The 26,912-nt window shown below is 50.8% G+C and overlaps 2 protein-coding genes, 1 long non-coding RNA gene and 1 other non-coding gene across 5 annotated transcripts; 3 read left to right on the top strand and 1 right to left on the bottom strand.

Moving 5' to 3' along the window:
- The first annotated feature begins 672 nt into the window (after positions 1-672).
- Positions 673-744, top strand: TRNAG-CCC (transfer RNA glycine (anticodon CCC)). The gene has a single exon. It is a non-coding gene; the product is annotated as a tRNA-Gly (tRNA).
- Positions 745-14,437: 13,693 nt separating this feature from the next.
- Positions 14,438-18,001, top strand: OAZ1 (ornithine decarboxylase antizyme 1). The gene is given in 5 exon segments (NM_001127243.2): positions 14,438-14,689; positions 16,061-16,206; positions 16,611-16,783; positions 17,190-17,275; positions 17,447-18,001. Coding segments are annotated over 5 exon segments (684 nt in total). The 5' UTR covers positions 14,438-14,543; the 3' UTR covers positions 17,581-18,001.
- On the top strand, positions 14,696-16,051 carry LOC132345718 (uncharacterized). Its single transcript, XR_009495210.1, has 2 exons — positions 14,696-14,909; positions 15,567-16,051. It is a non-coding gene; the product is annotated as an uncharacterized lncRNA (long non-coding RNA).
- Positions 17,791-26,912, bottom strand: PEAK3 (PEAK family member 3). Of its 2 annotated transcripts, none has more exons than XM_005209067.5 (4): positions 25,948-26,912; positions 25,478-25,560; positions 24,060-24,598; positions 17,791-21,109 (listed from the first exon to the last, which is right to left on the bottom strand). In XM_005209067.5, exons 2-4 carry the CDS (start codon positions 25,557-25,559, stop codon positions 20,330-20,332), a joined length of 1,401 nt encoding a protein of 466 aa, XP_005209124.1. In that variant the 5' UTR covers position 25,560; positions 25,948-26,912; the 3' UTR covers positions 17,791-20,329. The 2 variants fall into 2 exon arrangements, with proteins under 2 accessions (XP_005209124.1, XP_005209123.1); XM_005209066.5 differs by having other exon boundaries at positions 25,478-25,563; positions 25,948-26,911.

Below are 26,912 nucleotides of genomic sequence, written 5' to 3'. Positions count from 1 at the left end.
CACAGTGATGAGGTAAGAAAACTTCAGTGTTAGAAGATGATAAACTTTGTGGAGAAAAATTCAGCAGGAAAAGGAGCAGATATCATGGGGACTTCATTAAAAAAACAACAACAACAGCTTTATTGAGGTATAACTGACATATACACATTGAAATGCACAGCTTTAAATTCCAGAATCTGATAAGTTTTGATGTAAATATACCCTGTGAAGGGCTTCCTTGGTGGCTCAGCAATAAAGAATCCAACTGCCAATGCAGGAGACGTGGGTTCAATCCCTGGGTTGGGAAGATCCCCTGGAAAAGGAAATGGCAGCCCACTCCAGTTTTCTTGCCTGGGAAGTTCCATGGACAGAGGAGACAGGCCAGCTAGAGTCCATGCGGGGGGCAGTCACAGACAGTCAGACGTAATTTAGCATCTAAACAACAAAAACATGCTCTGTGAAAGTACAAGCACAATCAGTGACTATTCCTATTACTCTCAAAAGTTCCCTCGAGCCCTTCTGTGACCTCTCCTTCCCTCTCTCCCTGCCTCTGGGCCCCAGACAACCCCTGACCTACCTTCTGTTATTACAGGTCAGCCTGCATTTTCTATGGCAGAGTTTTTCCACCTTGGTGTTTTTGACATTGGGGCTGAAAAGGTGAAAACCAACTTAAGAAACTGGATTTTGGGGACTTCCCTGGTGGTCCAGTGGCTTAGACTCCGTGCTCCCAACGCAGGGGCCCAGGTTCGATTCCTGGTCAGGGAACTAGATCCTGTGTGCCGCAACTGAGAGTTCATATGTCACAACGATGATCAAAGATCCTGCCTGCTGCAACTAAGACCTGGTGCAGCCAAATCAATGAATTTTTAAGATAGTGAAAAAAAAAAAAAGTCACAGGCTTATTGCAGAAGCACTAAGGAAACTTGGAATACTCTCCCTGAGCTACATATTTTGAAATTTGTGAAAGGACATGATGTCTATAATGGTAGGTCTGTGGTTCTCAGCTGTGGGTGGGGATTCTGCCCCAAGGGGCCACCAGGCCACAACTGTGAGTGTCACCACTGGGGTGGGGGCTCCTGGCATTGAGAGGATGGGGCCAGGAATGCTGCTGAGCCTCTCACAGTGCTCAGGACGAACCCCTATAGAGAATGACTCAGTCCCCATGTCAGCAGTGCTAGGGGAGAGACCTTGTTTAATTTAAACTGTCAAAACGCATGAGACAATATAAACAGCCTTGTTGGTTTGTCCACATAATGTACTTTTAGCACACATGGGCCATCATAGGAGTTACCCATGGAAACAGCTCTTGGGACTTCCCTGGCCCAGTGGCTAAGACTCCATGTTCCCAAAGCAGGGGACCTGGGTTCAATCTCTGGTCGGGGAACTAGATCCCACATGCCACAACTAATAGTTCACATGCTGCAACTAAAGATCCAGAGTGCCGCAACTAAGACCAATCAAATAAATAAACAAAAACAGCTAAGACCAGTTGTAGTATGGGGGCTTCCCTGGCGGCTCAGCAGTAAAGAAGCCGCTTACAGTGCAGGAGCTGTTGTTCAGTCGCTCAGTTGCATCTGACTCTTTGCGACCCCATGGACTGCAGCATGCCAGGCTTCCCTTTCCTGCACCATCTCCTGGAGTTTGGTCAAACTCATGTCCACTGAGTCAGTGATGTCATCCAACCATCTCATCCTCTGTTGCCCCCTTCTCCTCTCAATCTTTCCCAGTATCAGAGTCTTTTCCAGGGAGTCATCTCTTCACATCAGGCGGGCAAAGTACTGAAACTTCAGCTTCAACATCAGTTCTTTTGATGAATATTCAGGGTTGATTTCCTTCAGGATTGACTGGATTGATCTCCCTGCAGTCCAAGGGACTCTCAAGAGTCTTCTCCAGCATCACAGTTTGAAAGCACCAGCCTTCTGCACTCAGCCTTCTTTATGGTCTGAAGGGAATGGCAACCGACTCCAGTATTCTTGCCTGGAGAATTCCATGAACAGAGGAGACTGGTGGGCTACAGTCTCTGGGGTTGCAAAAAGTTGGACACAACACTACTGAGTGACTGAGCACTTTTTTTTTTTTAAAGAGAACAAATTATTGCTGATTGAAGCCCACCAGTATGCAGACATATGTTGGAGCAGCTGTGAAAAATTCAGTTCCTGAATATCCACACCCCCCCGGCCCCATTTGATGATGTAGAGAAACCAGCTGCCCTGTGCTGGGGGGCAGGGGGGCTCAGCCTTCAAAGGTACATTCTAAAACCTGCAGCCAGCTGTTTGCAGCTGGAAATTGTGAGCCACTTCAGGATCCCTGAGAAGAAATGGGAAGTGGATTTTGTCAGTGAATCACCACCAGTGAAAGTCCTGAACACGTAAGCCCTCCTCCCACCCCCAGGAGGTACTAGGAGACCTTCAGGGTGGAGGCTGGCACCCTCCTGCCCCTCCCACCTCCTTCAAAAGCACCTCCTATTTCGATGCCTCGCCGAAGCAGGCGAAACCGGATGTTTAGAAACATAGACAAGTTCAAAGAGCACCATGTTTAAAACACCACCTGCTCTTATTCAAAAACAGACATTGTTTAATATTCCAGGGTTCTTTCCTCGGATGTTTTTGCAACCTCACATTTCAATATTATTTACAGATTTATTTTCACAAGACTGGCATCATTAGTGAAGGTCTGAACATCTTATTTCAGAACCTACATTTTTTTTTTAAGAGTATATTATGGCTTGGCAGTTCCTCAAAAAGCTAAACATAGCGTGACCATATGACAGTGATTCCACTCCTACGTGTACACCCGAAGGAAGAGAAAGCAAGGACTAGAATAGATATTTGTAAACGTACGTCCAGAGCAGCTCGACTCACAAAAGCCAAAAGATACAAATGACACAAGCATCCTTCGATAGATTAATGAGGAGATAGACCCAGGTGTCCCTCCACACACTGGAGCATCACTCAGCCACGAAAATGGGAGAAACCCTGACACTCGCTACCACATGGACCAACCCTGAGAACACGATGCTCAGTGAGAGAAGCAGACACAGAAGGACACACAGGGTGTGATTCCACCCATGGGAAATGTGCAGAACAGGCCAATCCACAGACACAGAGAGTGGGTTCATTTTTAACATCTTACTTTGAAATAATTTTAGGCTTGTAGAAGGACGCAAAGACAGTCCCCAGAGTGGCTGTGCACCTTTCACCACCAGTTCCTAAATATTCCTTTGAAACTTTTCATTGTGGGAAAATACATATACTGTGAAATTTACCATCCTGTCCATTCTGGGATCATGTCCAGGCTGGGGCTGTTAGCTGCTGCCTGATTTCTTCCAGGGTCACAGTGAAATCCAAGAGGGTGGGGTGCTTGGATCACTCCAGGGAGCAGCACCCCGTGTGGGCCCCAGAAGGCCATCAGGCCAGAGGAAGAAATACACCTGGATTGTGGGTGTGGGATGTCATTAAATATTTCTATTGTAAAATACACATACAATAAATCTGCTGTCTTGACCATTTCTAAGTCCACAGCTCAGTGGCATTAAGTACATTCACATTGTCCTGCAACCATCCATCCCCACCATCATCTCCAGAACTTTCTCACCTTCCCAAACTGAAACTCTGTCCCCATGAAACTCTGACTCCTCATCCCTGGGGCTTCTCTGATGGCTCAGACAGGGAAAGAATCCACCTTCAATGCAGGATACCTGGGTTCAATCCCTAGGTCAAGAAGATCCCCTGGAGAAGGGAATGGCTACCCACCCTAGTATCCTTGCCTGGAGAATCCCATGCACAGAGGAACCTGGCAGGCTACAGTCCATAGGGTTGCAAAGAGTCGGACACAACTGAGCAACTAAGACTTTCACTACTACTACTTTCCCCATCTCCTCTCCCCAGCCCCTGGCCCCATCGTATACTTCCTGTCTCTGTGGATCTGACTCCTCTACGACCTCTTGTGAGTGGGATCAGACAGTGTGTGTTCTTCTGTATCTGGCTTCTCTTCAGTTCAGTTCAGTCGCTCAGTCGTGTCCGACTCTTCACAACCCCATGAATCGCAGCACGCCAGGCCTCCCTGTCCATCACCAACTCCCGGAGTTCACTCAGACTCACGTCCATCGAGTCAGTGATGCCACCCAGCCATCTCATCCTCTGTCGTCCCCTTCTCCTCCTGCCCCCAATCCCTCCCAGCATCAGAGTCTTTTCCAATGAGTCAACTCTTCGCATGAGGTGGCCAAAGTACTGGAGTTTCAGCTCTAGCATCATTCCTTCCAAAGAACACTCAGGGCTGATCTCCTTCAGAATGGACTGGTTGGATCTCCTTGCAGTCCAAGGGACTCTCAAGAGTCTTCTCCAACATCACAGTTCAAAAGCATCAATTCTTCAGTACTCAGCCTTCTTCACAGTCCAACTCTCACATCCATACATGACCACAGGAAAAACCATAGCCTCGACTAGACGGACCTTTGTTGGCAAAGTAATGTCTCTGCTTTTGAATATGCTATTTAGGTTGGTCATAACTTTCCTTCCAAGGAGTAAGCGTCTTTTAATTTCATGGCTGCAGTCACCATCTGCAGTGATTTTGGAGCCCAAAAAAATAAAGTCTGACACTGTTTCCACTGTTTCCCCATCTATTTCCCATGAAGTAATGGGACCGGATGCCATGATCTTCGTTTTCTGAATGTTGAGCTTTAAGCCAACTTTTTCACTCTCCACTTTCACTTTCATCAAGAGGCTTTTTGGTTCCTCTTCACTTTCTGCCATAAGGGTGGTGTCATCTGCATATCTGAGGTTATTGAGATTTCTCCCGGCAATCTTGATTCCAGCTTGTGCTTCTTCCAGCCCAGCGTTTCTCATGATGTACTCTGCATATAAGTTAAATAAGCAGGGTGACAATAAACAGCCTTGACGTACTCCTTTTCCTATTTGGAACCAGTCTGTTGTTCCATGTCCAGTTCTAACTGTTGCTTCCTGACCTGCATACAGATTTCTCAAGAGGCAGGTCAGGTAGTCTGGTATTCCCATCTCTTTCAGAATTTTCCACAGTTTATTGTGATCCACACAGTCAAAGGCTTTGGCATAGTCAATAAAGCAGAAATAGATGTTTTTCTGGAATTCTCTTGCTTTTTCCATGATCCAGTGGATGTTAGCAATTTCATCTCTGGTTCCTCTGCCTTTTCTAAAACCAGCTTGAACATCAGTAAGTTCACAGTTCACATATTGCTGAAGCCTGGCTTGGAGAATTTCGAGCATTACTTTACTAGCATGTGAGATGAGTGCAACTGTGCGGTAGTTTGAGCATTTTTTGGCATTGCCTTTCTTTGGGATTGAAATGAAAACTGACCTTTTCCAGTCCTGTGGCACTGCTGAGTCTTCCAAATTTGCTGGCATATTGAGTGCAGCACTTTCACAGCATCATCTTTCAGGGGTTGAAATAGCTCAACTGGAATTCTATCACCTCCACTAGCTTTGTTCCTAGTGATGCTCTCTAAGGCCCACTTGACTTCACATTCCAGGATGTCTGGCTCTAGGTGAGTGATCACACCATCGTGATTATCTGGGTCGTGAAGATCTTTTTTGTACAGTTCTTCTGTGTATTCTTGCCACCTCTTCTTAATATCTTCTGCTTCTGTTAGGTCCATACCATTTCTATCCTTTATTGAGCTGATCTTTGAATGAAATGTGTCCCCTTGGTATCTCTCATTTTCTTGAAGCGATCTCTAGTCTTTCCCATTCCGTTGTTTTCCTCTATTTCTTTGCATTGATTGCTGAGGAAGGCTTTCTTATCTCTTCTTGCTATTCTTTGGAACTCTGCATTCAGATGCTTGTATCTTTCCTTTTCTGCTTTGCTTTTTGCTTCTCTTCTTTTCACAGCTATACTGAGCATCATGTCCTCAAAGTTCATCCATGTAGTCAGAATCTCCTTCCTTTTCAAGGCTGAGTAATATTCCACTGAGTGGATGGACCTCATTGTGTTCATCCATCATCCATCCATGGACACTTGGGGTGTCTCCATCTTTTGGTTGGCATGCATCAAGCTGCTGTGAACACGGGGGTGCAAACATCTCTTCCAGTCCCCGTGCTCAGCTCTTTCCCAGATGCACCCAGGTCATATGGTGATTCTGTGTTCAGCCATCCAGACTTTCCCACAGCAGCCACACCATTTTACATCCTTCGCAGCAGCCATGCGCAAGGTTCCAGTTTCTCTGCATCCTCGCTGCCACTTGCCATTTTCCATCTTTTTGATAACAGTCAGCTTAGTGGGTGTGATGTGGCGTCTTGCTATGGTGAGCCCTTCCTGCTTTTTTAAAGAAAAAAATTTTTTTAATTATTTACTTATTTATATTGAATTTTTTTGTTTTTCTTGGCTGCACCTCTCAGCATGAGGGATCTTAGCTCCCCGGGCTAGGGATGGAACCCATGCCACCTACAGTGGAAGCCAACAGTCTTAACTGCTGGACCACCAGGAAGTCCTGAGCCCCTCCTGCCTTACGCCATTTTGTTTCTGCACCAGACCCCAGTCTTCCTGACTAACATAAACACAGCACAAAGAAAATCTCCCCCAGGAGGAGACTTTCCAACCCCACATGCCAGCATTCTCATGCAGATCAAGGCAACAAATGTTGCAAGACCTTTTTTTATGATAATACTTCCTATCAGTGAGGCTGTGGCAAAGCAGGCCTTGGCCTCTGCTGTTAGTGGGAGAATAAATTCTTACAGCATTTCTAGAAGGTCTTAGGTAAGAGCTGTTTGTTGCCCTAGAAATGCCACTTCTAGGAAATGATCCTAAGAAAATTATCTAGAATGCCACAAATACGTGTACACTGAGGACCAAGGCATCCTTTGCGTAATCGCCACAAACCTGGAAACTCTGAGCTTCCCTGGCGGGACAGGGGACAGGAATCTGCCTGACAATGCAGGGGACATGGGTTCGATCCCTGGTCTGGGATGATTCCATATGCCTTAGAGCAACTAAGCCCCTGCGCCACAACCACTGAGCCTGCCCTCCAGAGCCTGGGAGCCACAACTACTGAAACCCGTGTGCTCTAGAGCCCATGCTCTGCAGCATGAGAAGCACTGAAATGAGAAGACTGAGCACTGTAGCCCCCGCTCACCACAACCAGAGGAGGCCCAACACAGCAACGAAGACTCAGTGCAGCCAAAAGTAAATAAATAAATAACTGGAAATTCCAAAACAGATAAATAACAAGGAACTATTGTATAGCACAGGACTTCTCTGATGGCTCACATGGTAAAGAATCTGCCTGCAATACAGGAGACCCAGGTTCAATCCCTGGGTCCGGAAGATCCCCTGGAGAAGGGTATGGCTACCCACTTCAGTATTCTTGCCTGGAGAATCCCATGGACAGAGGAGCCTAGCGGGCTATAGTGCATGGAGTCACAAAGAGTCAGTCATGACTGAGTGACTTCCACTTCACCCTTCACTGTATAGCATAGGGAGCTATATTCAATACCCTGTAATAACCTGTATGGGAAAAGAATCTGAAAAAGAATATATATAAATATGTGCGCGTGTGTGTGTAAAACTGATTCACTTTGCTATACACTTGAAATTAACACAACATGGTAAATTAACTATACTTCAACTATATGTAACTGTATTATATAAATGAGATAAAAAGTAGCCCAGAGTCTGAGATAAGCCTGCTCATCTCTGCCATCCCCCCTCCAGTCCCTGGTAAGGGTGTTTTTATGGAGCTGGCATAATGCCAGGGGCACATCAGGGTGCATTGTGTTTTATCACCAGTGACAGACATGCGTGCGTGCGGATTTGTGGCCAAATCCGGCCTCTTCAGGCCAAGGCCTGGTTCTTGCCCAGGCCTGTGCGAGGTGTAGGGAAAAGTGGTTGTTTTTTGTTTACTTCCCTTTTTTGGCTGTTTGTTCAAGAGTCCAGAGGACTCTGAATGGTTCTGTGTGGAGCGTAAGCTCAGGAGAGAGGGCAGGGCTTGAAAAGGCCACTGAACGAGGAGAAAGGAGTTTAGCTTCTTTTCTGTTGACTTTTCAGCATGTGATGAAGAAAGTTTTCAAACGGAGGGAACTTTAGAGGGAAGGCCCTTACTGCCACTGTCCAGAGGCTATCTATACAAGTCGTATTTGCCGTGTTTGCTTTGTCCACTTACCCATCTTCTTGTTTAGTTGCTCGGTTGTGTCTGACTCTCTTCGATCGTATAGTCTGGGGCCTGCCAGGTTCCTCTATCTATGGGATTTCCCAGACAAGAATACCAGAGTGGGCTGTCTTTTCCTTCTCTGGAGTGGGGGTAGGGGGGTGTGGGAGAGGCGATCTTCCTGACCCAGGGATCCAATGCCGGTCTCCTGCATTGCAGGCAGATTCTTTACCATAGAGCCACCAGAGAAGCCCCTTACCCATCTTACTTTTTAAATTTTTTGGCCACACCATGCAGCTTTTGGGATCTTAGTTCCCCGAGTGGTGGTTGACCAGTGCCAGTGAGTGTGGAATCCTAACCACTGGACTCACCATACTGATTCTAGTGGGAGCCTGGGCATGGGCCCTCCGTCATCCATGCCTTCTCCTTTCCGTTCCTAGCAGCTCTGCTCTCACCACCTTCAGGAAGCCCTCCCTGATGCCCCTCTTTTCCCTCCTGCAGTCCAAGGGCCTTCACCTCTCACACATTCCCTACCCCCAGTGAGGCACCACCCCTCTGATTTCTTGCTTTTTCTTTTTTTGTCCTTTTTAAAAATTGTTTTAATTTTATTGTATTGAATTAGAGGACCCTGGAGGTCTACAGTCCATAGCATCACAAAGTCAGACATGACTGAAGCGACTTAGCAGGCACACACACATAGTTGGTTTACAATGTTGTGTTAATTTCCTCTCTACAGCAAATTGACTCAGTTATACTTATATGTACATTCTTTTTCATATTCTTCTTTTCCCACTGTATATATGTATTTCTTTTTGGTTGTGCTGGGTCTTTGTTGCTGTGCAGGGCCTTTCTCTAGTTGTGGGGAGCGGAGGCTGCTCTCTAGTTACTCGGTGTGTGACCTTCTTATTGTGGTGGCTTCTCTTGTGGCTGAGCACGGGCTCTAGAGCACAGACTCAGTAGTCGTGGGGCCCGGGCTTAGCTTTCCTCCACATGTGGGATCTTCCTGGACCAGGGATTGAACCCATGTGCCCTGCATTAGAAGGCGGATTCTTTACCACTGAGCCACCAGGGAAGCCCTCTTTTTTCATATTCTTTTCCATTATGGCTTATCATAGGACATTGAATATAGTTTCCTGTGCTATATAGTAGGACCCTGTTGTTTATATCCAATCTATATATAATATATAGGGACTTCCCTGGTAGTTCAGTGGTTAAGAATTCACTGGGCAATGTAGGAGATGTGGGTTTGATTGCTGCTCAGGGAACTAAAATCCCACATGCCTTGGGGCAACTAAGCCTGCTCACCACAAGCAGAGAGTCTGTGAGCCTTGAAGAAAGATCCTGCATGCCACAACTAAGTTTGGATAAAGCCAAATAAATAAATAAATAATACATTAAGCTAATATGTAGCTTGCGTCTGCTAATCCTACCTTGTCACTCCTTCCCTTCCCCTTCTGGGTGTCCCCAGATTACATGAAGAAAGGAGAAAGTGACAGTGGGGGAAGACTGGATGAGTCGGGGGACTCCTGTGATTGTCATGCTGGTGACTGTCACTCCTGGCATCCAGTGGGTGGGGCCTGGGAGGCTGCTCCATCCCCCAGCCCCCAGGATGCCCCGAAAGTGGAGAGTGGGAATTCATTTCTCCCTCAAGAACTCCACCCTGGGACTTCCTTGGTGGTGCAGTGGCTAAGAATCCGCCTGCTGATGCAGGGGACACAGATTCGGTCCCTGGTCCAGGAAGGTTCCACATGCTGAGGAGCAACTAAAGCCATGCGCCACAACTCCTAAAGCCTGCGCTCTAGGACCCGTGCTCTGCAACAAGAGAACTCACCACAGTGAGAAGCCTGGGCACCACAACTAGGGAGTAGCCCCCGCTCGCTGCAACTAGAGAAAAGCCTGCACGCAGCAGGAAAGACCCGGCTCAGACGAAACTAAAGTGGTAATAATCATAGAAAACCAAACCCTGACTGAGTTTCACGAGGGAGATGTGACAGCAAGCAGAGGTTCTGGTGCTGGAAGACTCTGGAGGAGAGTTTGGTCCTGTTCCGTGTTTACCGTCTTAGTGGCAGGCGCCTTGGTGCCCCTGATGGGCACCCACGGTGATAGAACAGAGGTATCATCTTGTACATCACTGCCACCTCCCCCACAGCAGGCTGAGGGAGCTGCCTCCAGAACCGGGGTGCGCTCTCCCCAGCAGGATGACAGGACACTGCTCACATCTCTGCCCAGAGTTGGGAGCCCTCTGACAGCCGCATCCCCCACAGCCACTTTCCCAGACACATCCCACCCTAACCCTAGAAGCACCCATGTTTTCCTCCACCCCTGCTTTTCTCCAAGCTGCTACAGTTTTTCGCTTGTTTTTTTTACCAGTGTGTGCTCAGTTGCTCTGTCATGTCTGACTCTGTGACTCCATGGACTGTAGTTCATGAGGTTCCTCTATCCATGGGATTCTCCAGGCCAGAGTGCTAGAGTGGGCTGCCATTTTCTCCTCCAGGGAATCTTCCTGACCCAGGGATTGAAACTTCGTCTCGAATCTCCTGCATTGCAGGCGGATTTTTACCACTAGCACCACCTGGGAAACCCAAACAGGCTGTATTTTTGCCCCTTTCCATCCACGGTGATTCCAAATTAAAGCGTGCTTTGGCCTGCAAGGGCTTGGGGCCAGCCACTGAGGAAGGAACCTCCCGCCCCAACTTTTGAGTCCGGAGGCTCCTGCTGGCTCCTTGTGGACTGCAGAGACCTGGACGACACCCCCTAGACCCTGGCCCGGCAGGTGAGAACTTCTTGGAGACACCTCCCTGACCAGGTTCTGTATGCTGGGGGCTCAGCTCGGAGCCTGGTCGCTGTCTGCTCTCAGTCATGGGGGGTAAACACAGCTCAACCCACTGACCAGTAGCTGGCCATGGGCAGTTCTGGATCCTGGCATTCTCAGCCCAGAATTGCTCGTCTGTGTCACACACGAGAGAGTTGCCATGTGGCAAAGACCCAGATTTGGAAACCCTGAGGCTCTTCTAGCCTCAAGAAATCAGAGCCTAGGGCTTCCCTGGTGGTCTAGTGCTTAAGAATCTGCCTGCCAATGCAGGGGACACCAGTTCGATCCCTGGTCTGGGAAGATCCCACATGGTGTGGGGCAACTAAGCCCATGAGCTGCAACAACTGAACCTGCATACCCTAGACCTTGTCTTGGCAACAAGAGAAGCCACCATAAATGAGAAGCCTGAGCATGGCAACTAGAGAAAGCCCTTGGTAGCAACGAAGACCCAGTGCAGCCATAAATAAATAAATAACATTTTTTTAAAAAAAGAAAACAGTTTAAATAATGACATACTGGCCCCACAAATAGTGAGGACCCTTAAGTGTTTTTCTGGAACTCTCTTGCTTTTTCCATGTTGGCTTAAAACTCAACATTCAAGAAATAAAGATCATGACATCCGGTCCCATCACTTTATGGCATATAGATGGGGAAACAATGGAAAAGTGAGAGACTTTATTTTTGGGGGGCTCCCAAATCACTGCAGATGGTGACTGTAGCCATGAGATCAAAAGATGCTCGCTCCTTGGAAGAAAAGCTATGACCAACCTAGATAGCGTGTTAAAAAGAAGAGACATTGCTAACAAAGGTCCATCTAGTCAAGGCTATGGCTTTTCTAGTAGTTATGGATGGATGTGAGAGTTGGACTGTGAAGAAGGCTGAGTGCCGAAGAATTGATGCTTTTGAACTGTGGTGTTGGAGAAGACTCTTGAGAGTCCCTTGGACTGCAAGGAGATCCAACCAGTCCATTCTGAAGGAGATCAGTCCTGGGTGTTCTTTGGAAGGAATGATGCTAAAGCTAAAACTCCAGTACTTTGGCCACCTCAAGCGAAGAGTTGACTCATTGGAAAAGACTGTGATGCTGGGAGGGATTGGGGGCAGGAGGAGAAGGGGACGACAGAGGATGAGATGGCTGGATGGCATCACCAACTCGATGGACGTGAGTTTGAGTGAACTTCGGGAGTTGGTGATGGACAGGGAGGCCTGCTGCTGCTGCTACTGCTGCTGCTAAATCGCTTCAGTCGTGTCTGACTCTGTGCGACCCCATAGATGGCAGCCCACCAGGCTCTGCCATCCCTGGGATTCTCCAGGCAAGAACACTGGAGTGGGTTGCCATTTCCTTCTCCTGCTGCAATTCATGGAGTTGCAAAGAGTTGGACACAGCTGAGCGACTGAACTGAAGTGGACTGCACGGAGATCAAACTAATCAATCCTAAAGGAAATCAACCTTGAATATTCATTGGAAGGACTGATGCTGAAGCTGAAGCTCCAATACTTTGGCCACCTGATACTAAGAACTGACTCACCGGAAAAAACCCTGGTGCTGGGAAAGAGTGAAGGCAGAAGGAGAAGACAACAACAGACAAGGAGATAGTTACATCGATGACTCGATCACTGACTCGATGGACATGAGTTGAGCAAGCTCCAGGAGTTGGTTATGGACAGGGAAGTCTGGTGTGCTGCAGTCCGTGGGGTTGCAAAGAGTAGGGCATGACTGAGTGACTGAACTGAACTAAGATGGGTGAGAGCAAACCCTGGAAATAAAAGAAACATTGAAAGCAATTAGAAAGTTAAGTACAAATTCATCTGCTTTTTGTCTTCACCATGTGACAATTCTAAACAGTATCATCGATTAAATATTCTTCCCCTGAGAAATTTCTTCAGTTGACCTAACACTTGTTATTATTACAGTCTTTGTTGAGTTTTTCTTTAAAAAAAAAAAAAAAAGATTTTAAAAGAATTTATTTATTTATTTTTGGCTGCACTAGGTCTTCATTGCTGCAAGCAGGCTTTTAAAAGATTCGGCAAGCCAGAGACTACTCTCTAGTTGAGGTGCACAGACTTCTCATTGTGGTGGCTTCTTTTGTTTCCGAGCACAGGCTCTAGGGTGCACAGGCTTCAGTAGTTTTGGAGTGTGGGCTCAGTAGTTGTAACACATGGGCTTAGCTGCCCTGTGGCACGTGGAATCTTTCCTGACCAGGGGTCAAACCCATGTCCTCTGCGTTGGCAGGTGAATTCTTAACCACTGGACCACCAGGGAAGTCCTAAGGAATTTTCGATGTGGACCACTTTTTAAAGTCTTTATTGAGTTTATCTTAACATTGCTTCTGTTCTTTGTGTTGGTTTTTTGGCTCTGAGGCACGTGGGCTCTTAGCTACAAGACCGGGGAATGGAACCTGTACCCTGTGCATTGGAACGTGAAGCCTTAAGCACTGAACTGCCAGGGCAACTCCTCTGTTGAGTCTTAATAATTGTACATAGGGATGCTGAAAATTAGATGTTTGCATTACAAATGCTGTATAAGTAAATAATAAATTCTTCATTCAACAGAAAAGGGAATTTGAAAACACACAGGGACTCAGCCACAGGCTTTGGAGAGTAAATTTCTATCAGTTTTGTAATATTTCAAGGTCCCTTTGTGGAAAGTTTGTGTCTCTAACCCCAGTGGACACAGTACTGTAGATTGGAAGTAAAAATGAGATAAAACTGAGAGGCAGGGATTGTAAAGACAAAGAAGCAAGTAGCTACTTCATTCCGTGTAACTCTTTGGAGACTTTATTTGTGCCTAAAACATAAAAACATGAAACAAAGTGGGGCTTGAAAGAATAATATTTATGCTTGGGGCAAAATTTAAATCATACGTGAAATATCTCTGTGATTTTATCCTCAAGGAAAAGTATTTTTGCTGAAGTCCAGATGGTATACGAAATATTTTACTAAATTTGAATATTATCTTTACCATTTAAAGTTCTTTTTTAACTGTAAATTGTTTCAACATGTGAAAGATCGGATCCAGAAAATCATTATTAAGATCGATAAATATCAGGTTACTAAAAATTATTCTTTCCTATAAGGGGACGGGGCGCTAGGACGTCTCCTCCAAATATCCGTGGCCTTTGTCGCCCAGAGCCGGCTCCAGGAGAAGGGACCCTGACTAGGGCGACGTGGACCACTGTGGAGACGTGGCCCCCGTAAGATTCCGACCCCACCCCCACCTCCACCCCAAAAGCCAGCGCAGAGGTGGGCCGTGGTCTCTAGGCCCGGCTGTGAGGGGGGGCGGGGCGAGGTGCGCGCCCCGCGCGTTCCAGACGCCACGGCGGCCCCGCCTCCTCCGCGCGTCCGCAGAGCTTGGCAACGGAACGGGGCGGGACCCGAAGCACTCTTCCAATCCAAGGCACCGCCCCAACTCGTGTACCTCGCCGCTTGCCAATCAGACGCCGAGAGGGGCGGGCACACCTGGGTTTCCCGGTGGCTCCGCACCCTCGTGCGGCCGCGTTCCCGCGGCGTGGGGGCGTGGCCTGAGTGCGTTGTCTATAAAGGTGGGCGGCGACGGCGGCGCCATTTTGCGAACGGCGAGCAGCGGCGGCGGCGCGGAGAAGCGCAGCGGAGGTTTTGCTGGTTTCGGACCCCAGCGGCCGGATGGTGAAATCCTCCCTGCAGCGGATCCTCAACAGCCACTGCTTCGCCAGAGAGAAGGAAGGGGATAAACCCAGCGCCACCGTCCACGCCACCCGCACCATGCCGCTCCTTAGCCTGCACAGCCGCGGAGGCCGCAGCAGTGAGAGGTAAGCGCCCCGCCCCCGCCCGAAGCTTCCAGAAGCGGCGCCGCGCAGGCCCGCAGGGGGCAGGCCTCGGGGCGCCGCGGAAGTCCGGGGAGCGCGAGGTCCGCCCCTTTGTCGAGGCCACAATCGTACTGGGGGCGGGGTGGGGGCGGGGCGGGCCCGAAGCGGGCGGAGGGGCCTCTGATTGGATTGAGGGGCTTCCAGGGTACCTGGTCGAATTGAGGTGTGGGGCGGGGGCAAACACGGCGGTTTCCGTTTGGATTGGGGAAGCTTCCAGGGTCCCTGGTTGGGTTTGGGGGACACCAGAGTTAACGGCCCGTTTTAGAGGCGCGAGGGTCGGGTTTGCGGGGTGGCTAGACTTGAGGGGCGAGGTCAGGCCCACGGATCCGGGGAATGTGGAGTTTGCGGGCGGACAAGCCCAGCGGAGTAGCCTTTCCCACGGGACGGCGGCCGCCCTGGCGATCTCTTTATAGCCCCGAGGACGCGCGGAGTCGGATAGCGCCACGTAGACGGCGCCCGGGGCCCTTATCAGGGTGAATGCCGGATCGCCCTTCCCCCGGAGGACTGCTGTGCCAGGAGTGGTTGTGGCTAGGGACGGGGGTTCAGGGGGGCCGCGCTCGGCGCGGAGCGCGAGCTCTTTGATGAAGGGGACCCCGGATGGGAACCGAGGAAAATGGAGGCGACTTTGGGGCTTGTTTACGCTGCTCAGCAAATGGCTGCTGGCATTGCCGGCTGCGCGATTGTGAAAATCTCCCCCGGGGCCGAGGGCCCTTTGCCGAGATGACGCAACCGGAGGCCGCGGGGAGCGCGCGGGAGGGCGTCTCCGCGGGCCGGGCCTCGCAGCACCGGCGGGGGCACTGATCGGGCTCCACGTCTCCAGGCAAGTGAAGGGATCGCCGCAGGGACAGCTTCTGCGGACGGACAGGTCAGATCCCTAAGAAAAGCTTACTGGAGCTTCAGGTCGGCTACAGACCGCACAGTGGGAAAGGGGAAGCTGGAGCGCTGGGCTTAGAAATGGGAAGTAGAACTTGACGCAGGATTGGGTGGGGCGGCACTTCGTGCCAGTCGTGAGATGGTTAAAGGGCAAAAGCGCCCCCCGACCCCGGGAACAGGTGGGTCTTTAAGCAGCGTATCACCTGAGGCGTCTGGTTTGAGTGGCCACTTGTTTCTGTGATTGTTTTAGCTGCCCCGCCGCCGGATGTTGATTTTTGCGCTCAGTGTGAACATTGCCCTTGGAAAAGGGAGACAAGGTCCCTGGTGGACTTGGGCTCTGGAAGGCCTTGACCTTCAGTTTGGCCGTATTGGGACCCCAGGCCCTGTTGGCAAAGCCCGCGGGGTCTCCTTCCAGTGCTGCTCACCTGCTGTCTCCTCCAGTTCCAGGGTCTCCATCAACTGCTGTAGTAACCTGGGTCCAGGGCCTCGGTGGTGCTCCTGATGTCCCTCACCCACCCCTGAAGATCCCAGGTGGGCGAGGGAATAGTCAGAGGGATCACAATCTTTCAGCTAATTTATTTTACTCTGTAAGTATGCTCCTTCCTCTGGACTCCTGGGGACCTGAGCTGGGGGGAATGTGGTCAGACCCAGAGCGCCTGCCTCTGAGCAGACGGCAATCATTTGTGCACTTGTCATGTGCTGGGAGCTCTCTTTCTGGTTTTACCCAGTGCTCTGAGCTCAAGATAGAAGGAACAAAGGTGCGAGGCACTGCCCAGGCAGCTCCTGATAGCACCTTAGCCTGGAGCTCTCTGTGGTCTTGGGCAGAGCTGCTGCTGCTCAGAGGCCTCCGTAGCCAACATCAGCACTGGGTTGTGGGGGTGTGTGAAAGGTCATTTCGGTGCTTTTCTGGGTTGTCAGGGTAGCCAAGGGAAAGATCCCCAACCTGTGAAGGTTGGTGTTTATGGTTGAATGTGATTTTTTTCCCCTGCAGGATAATCGGCTGAATGTAACAGAGGAACTAACGTCTAATAACAAGACGAGGATTTTTAATGTCCAGTCCAGGCTCACAGAGGCCAAACATATTAACTGGAGAGCGGTGCTGAGCAACACCTGCCTCTACGTCGAGATCCCGGGCGGCGCTCTGCCCGAGGGGAGCAAAGACAGGTGAGGGCCAGCCTGTGTGCGAGGAGGAGGGAGGCCTGAGCCAGGGGACAGGTGGGTGGTTCATGTTCAGCCTGCGTGAGGAGGAGGGAGGCCTGAGCCAGGGGACGGACGCGTGGTTCATGTTCAGCCTGCACACGAGGTTCATGTTCTGGGAACCAGTGGACCAGCTGTTAGCACCCGAGGGGTGAGGGGAGGGGGTGTTACTGCTGGCCTCAGGTAGATGGGGCCAGGGCCACCCCATGGTGTCTAGGAATGTTCCCTTGAGTGATGTGGCTCCAGTGTAAGCAGTGCTGGAGGTGACCCTGGATTAGACCTGGGAGAGATTGGTGTTCAGACAGGAGTGGAAGAATCAGGCTGGGGCCCCGGTAGGGTTGCGGGCGGGCAGCTCCTGATGCTGGAACTTTAGCTTCGCAGTTCTTCTTGAGTTTGCTGAAGAGCAGCTCCATGTTGACCACGTCTTCATTTGCTTCCACAAGAACCGTGATGATCGAGGTAGGTTGACTGCCTTCCTCAGATTCTCCAGGGGGTGAGAGGAGCGGGGAGGCCAGGCAAGGAGGTGGAGCCCATGGAGTCCAGGACTCAGGCCTTGGTCTCCAGACCCTGGGCCCTGAGTGTGGACAGGAGTTCTGACTTAATTGTATCTCTTCTGTGTCTCTTCTGCAGCCGCCTTGCTCCGTACCTTCAGCTTTTTGGGCTTTGAGATTGTGAGACCGGGGCATCCCCTTGTCCCCAAGAGACCCGACGCTTGCTTCATGGCCTACACGTTTGAGAGAGAGTCCTCGGGTGAGGAGGAGTAGTGTGACGACCCTGGGGCCACTCAGGGGCCTCGGTTGCAGTCCCTTGCGTGTGTGCTTTGCGCCGTGCCTGGTGCGGGTGGTGTGATCAACTGCGCTGACCAGCGTCAGCCTGCTCACCTGCTGGTTTGTCCGCATGTTGTAATTGTGCAAATAAACGCTCACTCCAAATTAGCCGTGTATTTCTTGAAGTTTAATATTGTGTTTGTGATACTGAAGTATTTGCTTTAATTCTAAATAAAAGTTTATATTTTACTTTTTTATTGCTGGTTTAAGATGATTCAGATTATCCTTGTACTTTGAGGAGTTTCTTATTTGAAAGTCTTTTTGGAACAGTCTTAGTTCTCTTAACTTGGAAAGATAGGTATTAATCTACCGTTCTATTGCTCTCAGAAATCCAAATAAAAGTGATTATCCCTCTTAAGACCTGTGTTGGCTCGATGGTGTTGATGGGCTCTGGGGCCAAGGGAGTAGGGGCCTTGGGCTTGCCAGGGGCTGAGGGAGGTGCGCAAGCAAGAGTCTTGAGCCAAGTAAGGGCCTGGTGTCACTCTGGCCACAGCCAGCTCAACCCAGAGCTCCAGCTGGGTACCTCCATACCTCATCTTCCTGCCACCCCTGGGCAGATGGTAGCCCGCCCCACCCTGCCTGCCACTCCCCTTTCCCCAGAGCCCTTCCCTGGGGTGACTGAGGTAGGCTGGAGTGGCCTGGTTCCAGGCTGAAGCTGTTTACTGGGCCTTGAGAAGTGGACCAGGGCAGGGCCTAAGTGGGGCTTTCCCAGGGGGGAAGGGGAAGGAAGGGGTGGGTGTTTGGCTGTGGGCATCCTCAGCCCACATGGTGTCTTGCTGGGGAGGGAGCTCTGCTGGTGGGCCTTCTGGCCAGAGCAGAGGTGGGGTCTGAGGAAGTCAGAAGGCAAAGACCCTGCAGTGGTGTGGGTGCTGTGCTTAGTTGCCCAGCTGTCATGGGGTACAACTGTGTGACCCCATGGGAGACCCTCTGCTAGACTCCTCTGTTCATAGGGATTCTCCAGGCAAGAATACTGGAGTGGGTTGCCATGCCCTTCTTCAAGGGATCTTCCCTACCTAGGGGTTGAACCAAGGTCTCCCACATCGTGGGCAGATTACCATCTGAGCCACCAGGGAAGGGTGGAGGTAAGTGGGTGGCTGAAGGCCGAAGACAGCAGCCCTGCAGCGCCACCTGCTGGCTGAATCTGGGGTTGTGCCCTGCAGGTTGACAAATAGGTTGCAAAGCAGGTATCTTAGAAGAGTTCAGAGGGATTCAAGTATGCAAAGCAGGTATCTTAGAAGAGTTCAGAGGGATTCAAGTATATCTGGGGGCTGGGTGGGATATTCGGTTACCTGGTTGATGATGGAGTCGGCTTTCAAAGGTCTGAAGAGAGGGCTGGACACACTCCAGTCTGTGGGCAGGGCACAGGCAGAGAAAGGGCTTTGGGGTTGGGGTGCTGGAGGACGTACAGGAGTCTGAAGCAGAGCATAGCGGGGAGATACATCAGCAGAAGGAACAATGGGTAAGGTCTGGAGGCCAGAAAGCACCTACATAGAGGGGTGATGTGGCAGGAGAGGGCCGGACAGCATGCGGAGCCTTCAGACGAACCCCTTGTGTTTTGAAGGCACTAGGGAGCCATGGGAGAGGTCTGAGCAGGAGAGGAACCAGGTCATACCTGGGGTTAGAAAGTTCCCCCCAGCATTGCCATGGCTGGTAAAGGGGTATGACGAGATCCTGGACAAGGGCATTGAGACCCCTCAGAGCTCCTGTATCTACTTTTCAGAGGTACAAATTGAAACTTCCTCCTCATTCTCTCCCTTAGGTCCCTGATGAGGCTGTAAACAACTTTGTTTATTCTATCATTCTATGCTATTAAACACATAGTGTGTGTTAAGTATGGGCAGGGCCTCAGAACTCAACCTGATGGGTGAGATGAACAGGTGACAAAGAGATGAATGAATAAATGCAGGTGGTTACAAGTGCTTTGGTGGGAAGCAGGGCCAGGAGCTGGAGAGCGCCCAGGAGGGTCAACTTTATTTGCTTAAAAGAGGTGAGATTCAGCAAGTCCGGCAGAGGAAACAGCCAGTGCAAAGATTTGGTGGCTGGACAGAATTTAGTGTCACAGAGGGGGAGCAAGGAGGCCATAGTGGGTGGAGGGAGTAGGGGGGTGGTGGGCATGGGAACCAGGGGAGCATATGGGCAGGTGAGCTCAGGCCCTGCTGGGGTGGGCTGGCTGTCTCAGGTTCCAGGGACCTCTCTCCCCACGGAAGCCCCCAGCAGTTCTTGACAAGCTGTTGACAGTTCACACCACCATCCTCAGCACAAGGGCAGGCTCCAGGGCCTTTGGGAGGAGTGTCCACATTGCCACGGACACAGTGACCATCAGACCGTAGTACCACAAGGGCACCTGGTTTCTACTGGAAGGTGGTGGGAAGAATTCCAATCACTGGGAGAGGCATGAACTGGCAGTGATCGCACACCAGGATGGGCTGCTCTGAAAGCCTCTACGAGCACTGGTCATTAGGTCCCAGCCCTGGAAGGGGGGCAACTGCATACTTGGGGGTAGTAAGAGGGATTGGGCCTAATTTCCCAACTGCATTCTCTGCTGGCCTGTTGGTCCCTTCTGAAAGGGGGCATCCACCCTGTGATGGATTCACCAGCCACCAGTTCCAGCCCTGGGAGGTTGAGGGGGGGGCGGGGCCTGCCACTTGGAGGGGTCCTGGAACAGGTGCATCACTCACGGGCAGGGTCAGTCCCACAGCAGACTGAGGGCGAGGTCCACTGAGGCCGCTGTGGCCTCCATCAGGTATTCACAGCAGAGCCAGTCCTCCAGACCGGGCACCTCCCCACCCACGGCCCGCTCAGCCAGGTGCAGGACCAGCATGGTTCGGCGCACCTGCAGCCAGGACCCCAGTGGGGTTCCGTGGCTGCGCAGCTCTGGTCCGGGCCCCCAGAGCAGCGCCTGCAGCGCGCCGCGTGTCCGGGCCGCTGAGGGCCGCACACGGGTCAGCTGGGCCGCCAGGCGCTCCAGGCCTGCGGCCACGGGTGTGGCCAAGGGCGCTCCAGGGCCAAGCAGCTCTCGGAACAGGCGGCTCAGCTGCCGCGCGTGGATGCCGGGGGTGCCGGGAGGCCGCGGGCGAACGCGTCCAAAGTCTGCCAGCAGCAGGCGCGGGGGCCCGGTGGCCATGCAGCCCCGAGGCGCCACCAGCAGCATGTTCTCAGGCCGCAGCTCGGCCAGGGCCACGCCCCGTGCCTCCAGGCGCTCTAGGGCAGCGCTCAGCTGCAGCAGCAGCAGGGCCACAGTTTTCGTGAACTCCTCCGGTGGCCGAGCACCTGCCTCCACAAGCCACTGGGCCACAGTGAGCTCTGGCACCTCGGCCACCAGCACCACGCAGCCGCTCCAGGGCGCCTCAGGCAGTGAACCCTCGGGCAACAGGCCACACAGCCCCTGGAGGTTGAAATGTGGGCGTAGAGAGACCTGTAGCTCCAGGCCCCAGGTGTGGGTCTCCTCAGCTCCTGGCTTGGGCACCTGTGGGACAGAGGGGGCCTTCAGAGCCTGACCACAGAGCCCCTCCACCCTGAAAACCAGCATAGCTTGCCCAGAGGCTCTACCTGTTCTGAAACCTTCCCACCCACCGCAACTTGCCCCACTATGGCTGATCACTCCAGAAGCAAGGTTCTTGTTAATTCAGATATTATTCGCCAACATGATTTAAGGAAAACTACACCTGGGAGGATGGTGCTATGGGTCTTCCCTGGTAGCTCAGTTGGTAAAGAATCTGCCTGCAATGTGGGAGACCCAGGTTTGACACCTGGGTCGAGGAAGATTCCCTGCAGAATGGAATGGCTACCCACTCCAGTATTCTTGTCTGGAGAATCCCATGGACAGAGGAGCCTGGTGGGCCACAGTCCATGGGTTTTCAGAGTCAGACACGACTGAGTGACTAACACTAACAGTACGCCAGGGAGGAGGTGTTTAACGGTTAAAGTTTCCAGCCTGCCAAAGGGTGTCCATCACTTGTACTTGCCACTTGGTAAGGAGGAAGATGACAGCAAAGGAGCTGGAGCTGGGCTGTCAGTAGAAATACAGCTCAGGTCACAGTGTAATTCAAAATTTCCAGGAGCCACATTTTAAAAAGTGAAAAGAAACAGGTGAAAGTAACTCTTTCTTCTTCCTCTTCTTTTTAATATTCACTAGTTTAATTTTTTAGATTCTACATATAATTGAAAACATACAGGATTTGTCTTTTATTTCACTAAGTATAATACCCTCCTGTGGTGTTGGAGAAGACTCTTGAGAGTCCCTTGGACAGCAAGGAGATCAAACCAGTCAATCCTAAAGGAAATCAGTCCTGACTATTCACTGAAAGGACTGATGCTGATGCTGAAGCTCCAAAACCTTGGCCACCTGATTCGAAGAACTGACTAATGAAAAAGACCCTGATGCTAGGAAAGATTAAAGGCAGGAGGAGAAGGAGACAACAGAGGATGAGACGGTTGGATGGCATCACTGACTCGGTGGACATGAGTGTGAGCAAGCTCCAGGAGTTGGTGATGAACAGGGAAGTCTGGCATGATGCAGTTCATGGATGGGGTCACAAAGAGTCAGATACAACTGAGCGACTGAACTGAACTGATAATACCCTCCAGGTTCATCTATGTTGCAAATGGCAAAATTACATTCTTTTTTATGGCAGATTAGTAGTAGTCCATTGTATATATATTCCACATCTTCTGTTGATGGACACTTAGGTTGCTTCCATGTCTTGGCTATTGTAAATAATGTTGCTGTGAACATTGGGGGCACATATATATTTTCTAATGAGTGTTTTTGTTTTTTTCTAGATATATACTCAGGATTAGAGTTGTGGATTATATGCAGTTCTATTTTTAGTTTTCTGAGGAACTTCTAAACTGTTTTCCACAGTGGCCACATCATTTTACATTCCCAGCAACAGTGTACAGGATTCTCTTTTCTCCACATCCTTGCCAACATTTGTTATCTGTGGTCTTTTTGATGATGGTCATTCTGACAAATGTGAGGTGATACCTCCTTATGGTTTTGCTTTACATTTCTCTGTTTAGTGATGTTGAGCATCTTTTCATTTGCTTGTTGACAGTCTGTATGTCTTCTCTGGAAAAATGTCTCTTCAGGTCTTCTGCCTAATTTTTCATTAGCTTTTTTTTTTTTTTTAATGGAGTTGTATGAGCTTGAAAATAACTTTAATAATCTATTTTATTTAATCCAACATTCCCAGAATATTATCATTCAACAGGTCATCAATGAAAAAGATATTAATGAGATGTTTTTACACAATTGTTATTGATACTAAATCTTTGAGACCTGGTGTATATTTGGCACTCAGAGCACATCTCAGTCAGGACCAACCCCATTTCAAGTGCTCAGAAGTCACCCATGGCCAGCAGCTGCAGTACTGGTCAGCAAAGCTCCTTCTAGAAAGTAGGAGAACATCAACTCCGGAGATTACATTTGAATCACTTTGGGGCAGGGGTTAAAAAGCACAGGTGCTGAAGTAGGGCACTGGGAGTGTGTATTTTAAAAATAAAGTCCCTTGGGACTTCTCTGGTGGTCCAGTGGTTAGGACTCCAAGCTTCCAGTGCAGGAGGTTCGGGTTCAATTCCTGGTTGGGGAACTAAGATCCCCCATGCCATGTGGCACGGCCAAAAAACCCCCAAAACAACCAACACGACAACTCTCCAGGGGCCTCTAAGATGGAACCAGGATCAAGCTGTCAATGAAAGAACTCACAGCTAGCAACAACTTACTCCCTCCACACTCCCATCAGTAAAATGGGTTCATAATAGCACAATCTGTCAAATAGGTGAGGTTCCTCCAAAATGGTGACATATCTGACTCTTGGTGGTCACATTTATTTGACAGGAATCTTTTTTTTTTTTTCTTGGTGGTGCATAAAACAGAAGCACCTTATAATAAAATATGGTAATGCTTGCATGAGGATTAGCTGAATGAAAGTGTTTAAATCTCCTTAGAACAGCACAGGACATGAAGGAACAGTGCTCAGTACATTTTGTTGAAGATGTTGATGATGGAAAGTGGTATCTATCAGCTGGCAGTGGGTTTCTAGCGTCAGAATTTACTGGGTAGTGAGTTCAAAGGCAGACTCCTGGGGACTTCCAGTGTTTAAGACTCCTAGCTTCTACTACAGGCGGTGCGGGTTCAATCCCTGATTGGGGAACTAAGATCCCACAAGTCCCGTGGCAGGAGAAAAAAAAAAAAGAAAGCAGACTCCTGAGCCCCTGAGAGGCGTGGGGAGATTTTAACAAGACTCCCGGGTGACTTGAATGTAGGTGGCCCCACACCTTAGAAACGTGATTCCTAGGACTAACGGTGTTAGTTGCAAAATAAGCAATTAGGCCCGAGAAGAAAGGGCCCTAGGTTATGCCTTGGAGGGGAAATTGGGGAAACCTCCGAGGGGCGGGGCGGGGGCGGGGCTCACCTTGGCAGCCAGGAGGTGCCACGCCTCCTCATGCACGCGCACCACGCGGTAGTAGAGGGCGTCCCCGCTCTCCACACAGGGCGAGCTGTCCAGGAGGCGAAAGCCGTGCTCTGGCCGGCAGGGGCCTGGGCGGCCCCCCAGGAGCCGGGTGTGAAGCCGGGCGTGCACGGAGCGGAGACCCTCCAGCTGCCGGGCCTCTAGAGCTGCGTGCACGGCCTCCGGGTGGTGCAGATCGTGGAGGGAGAGGCCCAGTTCGGTGTCCAGCGAACTGAAGGATGGCTCTGCAGGCGGCTGGGCTGGCCTCGCCCTGTCGTCGCCTGCCTGGCTCTCATCCACACTGCGGGACCCCACAAGGGGCTTCCGAGGCGGCCCTGCTCGAGTGAGGCTGGGGCTGGAGGCTTTGTGGGTGGGCAGCGATTGGGTCCTGGTGAGGGTCTTCTTGGGCAGGGGTGGGGGCAGCGGCTGTGGGTCAGTTGCGGGGGGCTCAGATGTCCGTGGGCGGCAGGCCTTGGAGGGCATCAGGTGGGTGCGGACCTCACCTGGACGGGGGGAAGCAGTGGGGGAAGGGCGTGAGGACACGGGAAGTGGGTGCCCAGGACTCTACCCTAGGCCGTAATTCCTTCATCTCTAAAATGGAAAAAATGGGGACTTCTCTGGTGGTGCAGTGGTTAAGACTCCGTGTTGCTCCTGCAGGGGGCGCTGGTTCCATCCCTGAGCGGGAAATAAGATTCCCACATGCAACGGAAGTGGGATGGGGTAGCCAAAAAAATGTTTTTTTGACTGGAAAAAAATAGGGAGTTCCTAGGTGGTCCAGCGGTTAGGACTCAGCGCTCTCACTGCTGGGGCCGGGGTTCAATCCCTGGTCAGGAAACTGAGATCTCACAAAACCGCACTGCACCGCCAAAAAAAGAAAATACCAACGTTCAACTACCTTATGCCCTACGAGTTAAGGATGCCATCTCCAATTTGCAAATAAGGAAACAAAGCTTCAGAGGAGTGACCAGTCAGTGGCAGAGAAACATCCGGCCCCCACTTTCCTGTGTGGTTCTGGGCAGGTGACTGAGCCTCTCTGAGCTCCAGTTTCCTCATTTTTAGAAGCTGGCGATCCATTTTTTTTTTTTTTTAAACAAAGAGTTTTATTAAAATAGTTAAAAAGCTGCTATAGGGGACTTCCCTGGTGGTCCAGTGGCTAAGACTCTGTGCTCCCAATGCAGGGGGCCCAGAACTAGCCAGAGAACTAGCTCCCGCATGTCGCAACTACAACCCAGCACAACCAAATAAATAAATATTTTTTAAAAGCTGCTATAATTGAGTTAAATGATTCCTTAGATGGTAATGAAAGACCCAACCTTCCTGTTCTGGCTGCCCTACCGGCCACCTGTCCCACCGCCCACCCAAGGCCCCTCCCAGGCTCTCACCAAGGTTGCTGTAGGTGTGCTGTGCTGAACAGGTGGGGGTGTTGGCCCCAGGCATCTTGGTGGGTGGCTCCAGGTTGCTCATGCTGCTGGGGGAAGGTCAGAGTGGATGGCATGTGTGTGAGGGCCCCCCCTGCTGTGTGGCCCTTGGGAGGGTTGCTTGACCTCTCTGGGTGAATGTCGCCCATCAACCTTTCAGGGCTGCAGAAAGGACCTTGAACTCTTATGATAGAGACAAAATGTCCAGCTGGGAGGGCAAGACATCTAGGGGGCAGGGGTAGCATCTGGGATACGGTGACAATACCCAGGGACCCGTACTTAGGCCTTGTCCGCAGAGCTCAGCCCCCTCAAGTGGTCGCCAACAGCAGCCTGACCCCTAGCCCTGCCCCACCTAGATTCTAGGTCACCCCAGCCTTGAAAAGCACCTGCTTCCACCCAGCCCCCGCCTCAGCCCCCCTCCAGTAGCGCCCTACCTTCAGGACTGGCTTGACCTCGGGGCAGGAGGGCCCTTGAGGACCAACTCCCAATAGCTGCAGCTCCTAGCCTCCCGGACTGTCTGACCGGTCCCTGCAGTGAACCGGAAACGCCAGGGCAACTGTTAGACCACAGGCCCAGACGGGAGGGGGCCTTTCTGCAGTACTTCCCCATGAAGGCTGCTGGGCTCCAGGACTGAAAGCTGATGGGAGGAGAAGGGAAGACGGGCCGAGATCCCAAAGGTTACACGAGTTGGGCGGCCGAGAGGACCGAGCCCTGAGAGGTTGAAGGGAATCAAGGCTTTTAAGACCCCCCACCTTTGGGGAGGCAGGGAACCTCAGAAGTGAAGGTTCAAGGAGAAATTCAGCCAGATGACTTTTCCTCTGTGGTTTTCACTTCCTCCAAAGCCACTTCCCCTTCTGCAGGATCATCTGAGAAGCCCCCAGAATGCATGCCCCCACTCCCCACCCATCCCAGGACCTTGGCACGTACTGCTCCATTTGAGCCCCAGTTCTGTAATTTGCTCTGTGACTTTGGGCCAGTCACCACTCCTGTGTTCCAGCAAATAGAGAAAAATGGCTCCTGTTTGCTGTCTCCAGCCACACTAGTTGGATTTGTTTTTTAAATTTAGTCAAGTCACTTCCCTTTCCCCCAGCACCTTAATGCATTGATTTAGAAAAAGACATTTGATAATAGAATTACCATACATGGAAAATCAAGAAATGGTGAAAATCCAGGGAAAGCCAGACAGTGTGAAATTCTAGCTTAAGTACATGCTGTCTAAACTGTCTGGGGGCCTGAGGCTTACCTTACCTGCTCAGAGGCGTGAGTGGCATCTCTCTGAAACCCAGCCTCTTCCCCTCTGTAGAGGAAGAACCAAGAAGTCACTGCGGTTGAGAAGATGCAAAGACATTTTTGTTTTGTAGTCAGAGCATCTTCCATGCTGAGTTTGTCCTGCCCCATC

The sequence above is a fragment of the Bos taurus genome, chromosome 7 (genome assembly GCF_002263795.3).
Source record: "Bos taurus isolate L1 Dominette 01449 registration number 42190680 breed Hereford chromosome 7, ARS-UCD2.0, whole genome shotgun sequence".
Taxonomy (NCBI): Eukaryota; Metazoa; Chordata; class Mammalia; order Artiodactyla; family Bovidae; genus Bos; species Bos taurus.
The sequence above is the reverse complement of the archived record's forward strand: the minus strand, read 5'-3'. Positions and strand labels throughout refer to the sequence as shown.

What these genes read in the sequence shown, in the direction of transcription:
- PEAK3 (XM_005209067.5), bottom strand. Translation starts at nt 25,559, where the DNA reads ATGAGCAACCTGGAGCCACCCACCAAGATGCCTGGGGCCAACACCCCC. An exon ending in GCACACCTACAGCAACCTTG is followed by an intron (nt 24,599 to 25,477) that starts GTGAGAGCCTGG and finishes CCCCCCGTCCAG; the next exon opens with GTGAGGTCCGCACCCACCTG. An exon ending in GGCACCTCCTGGCTGCCAAG is followed by an intron (nt 21,110 to 24,059) that starts GTGAGCCCCGCC and finishes TCTGTCCCACAG; the next exon opens with GTGCCCAAGCCAGGAGCTGA.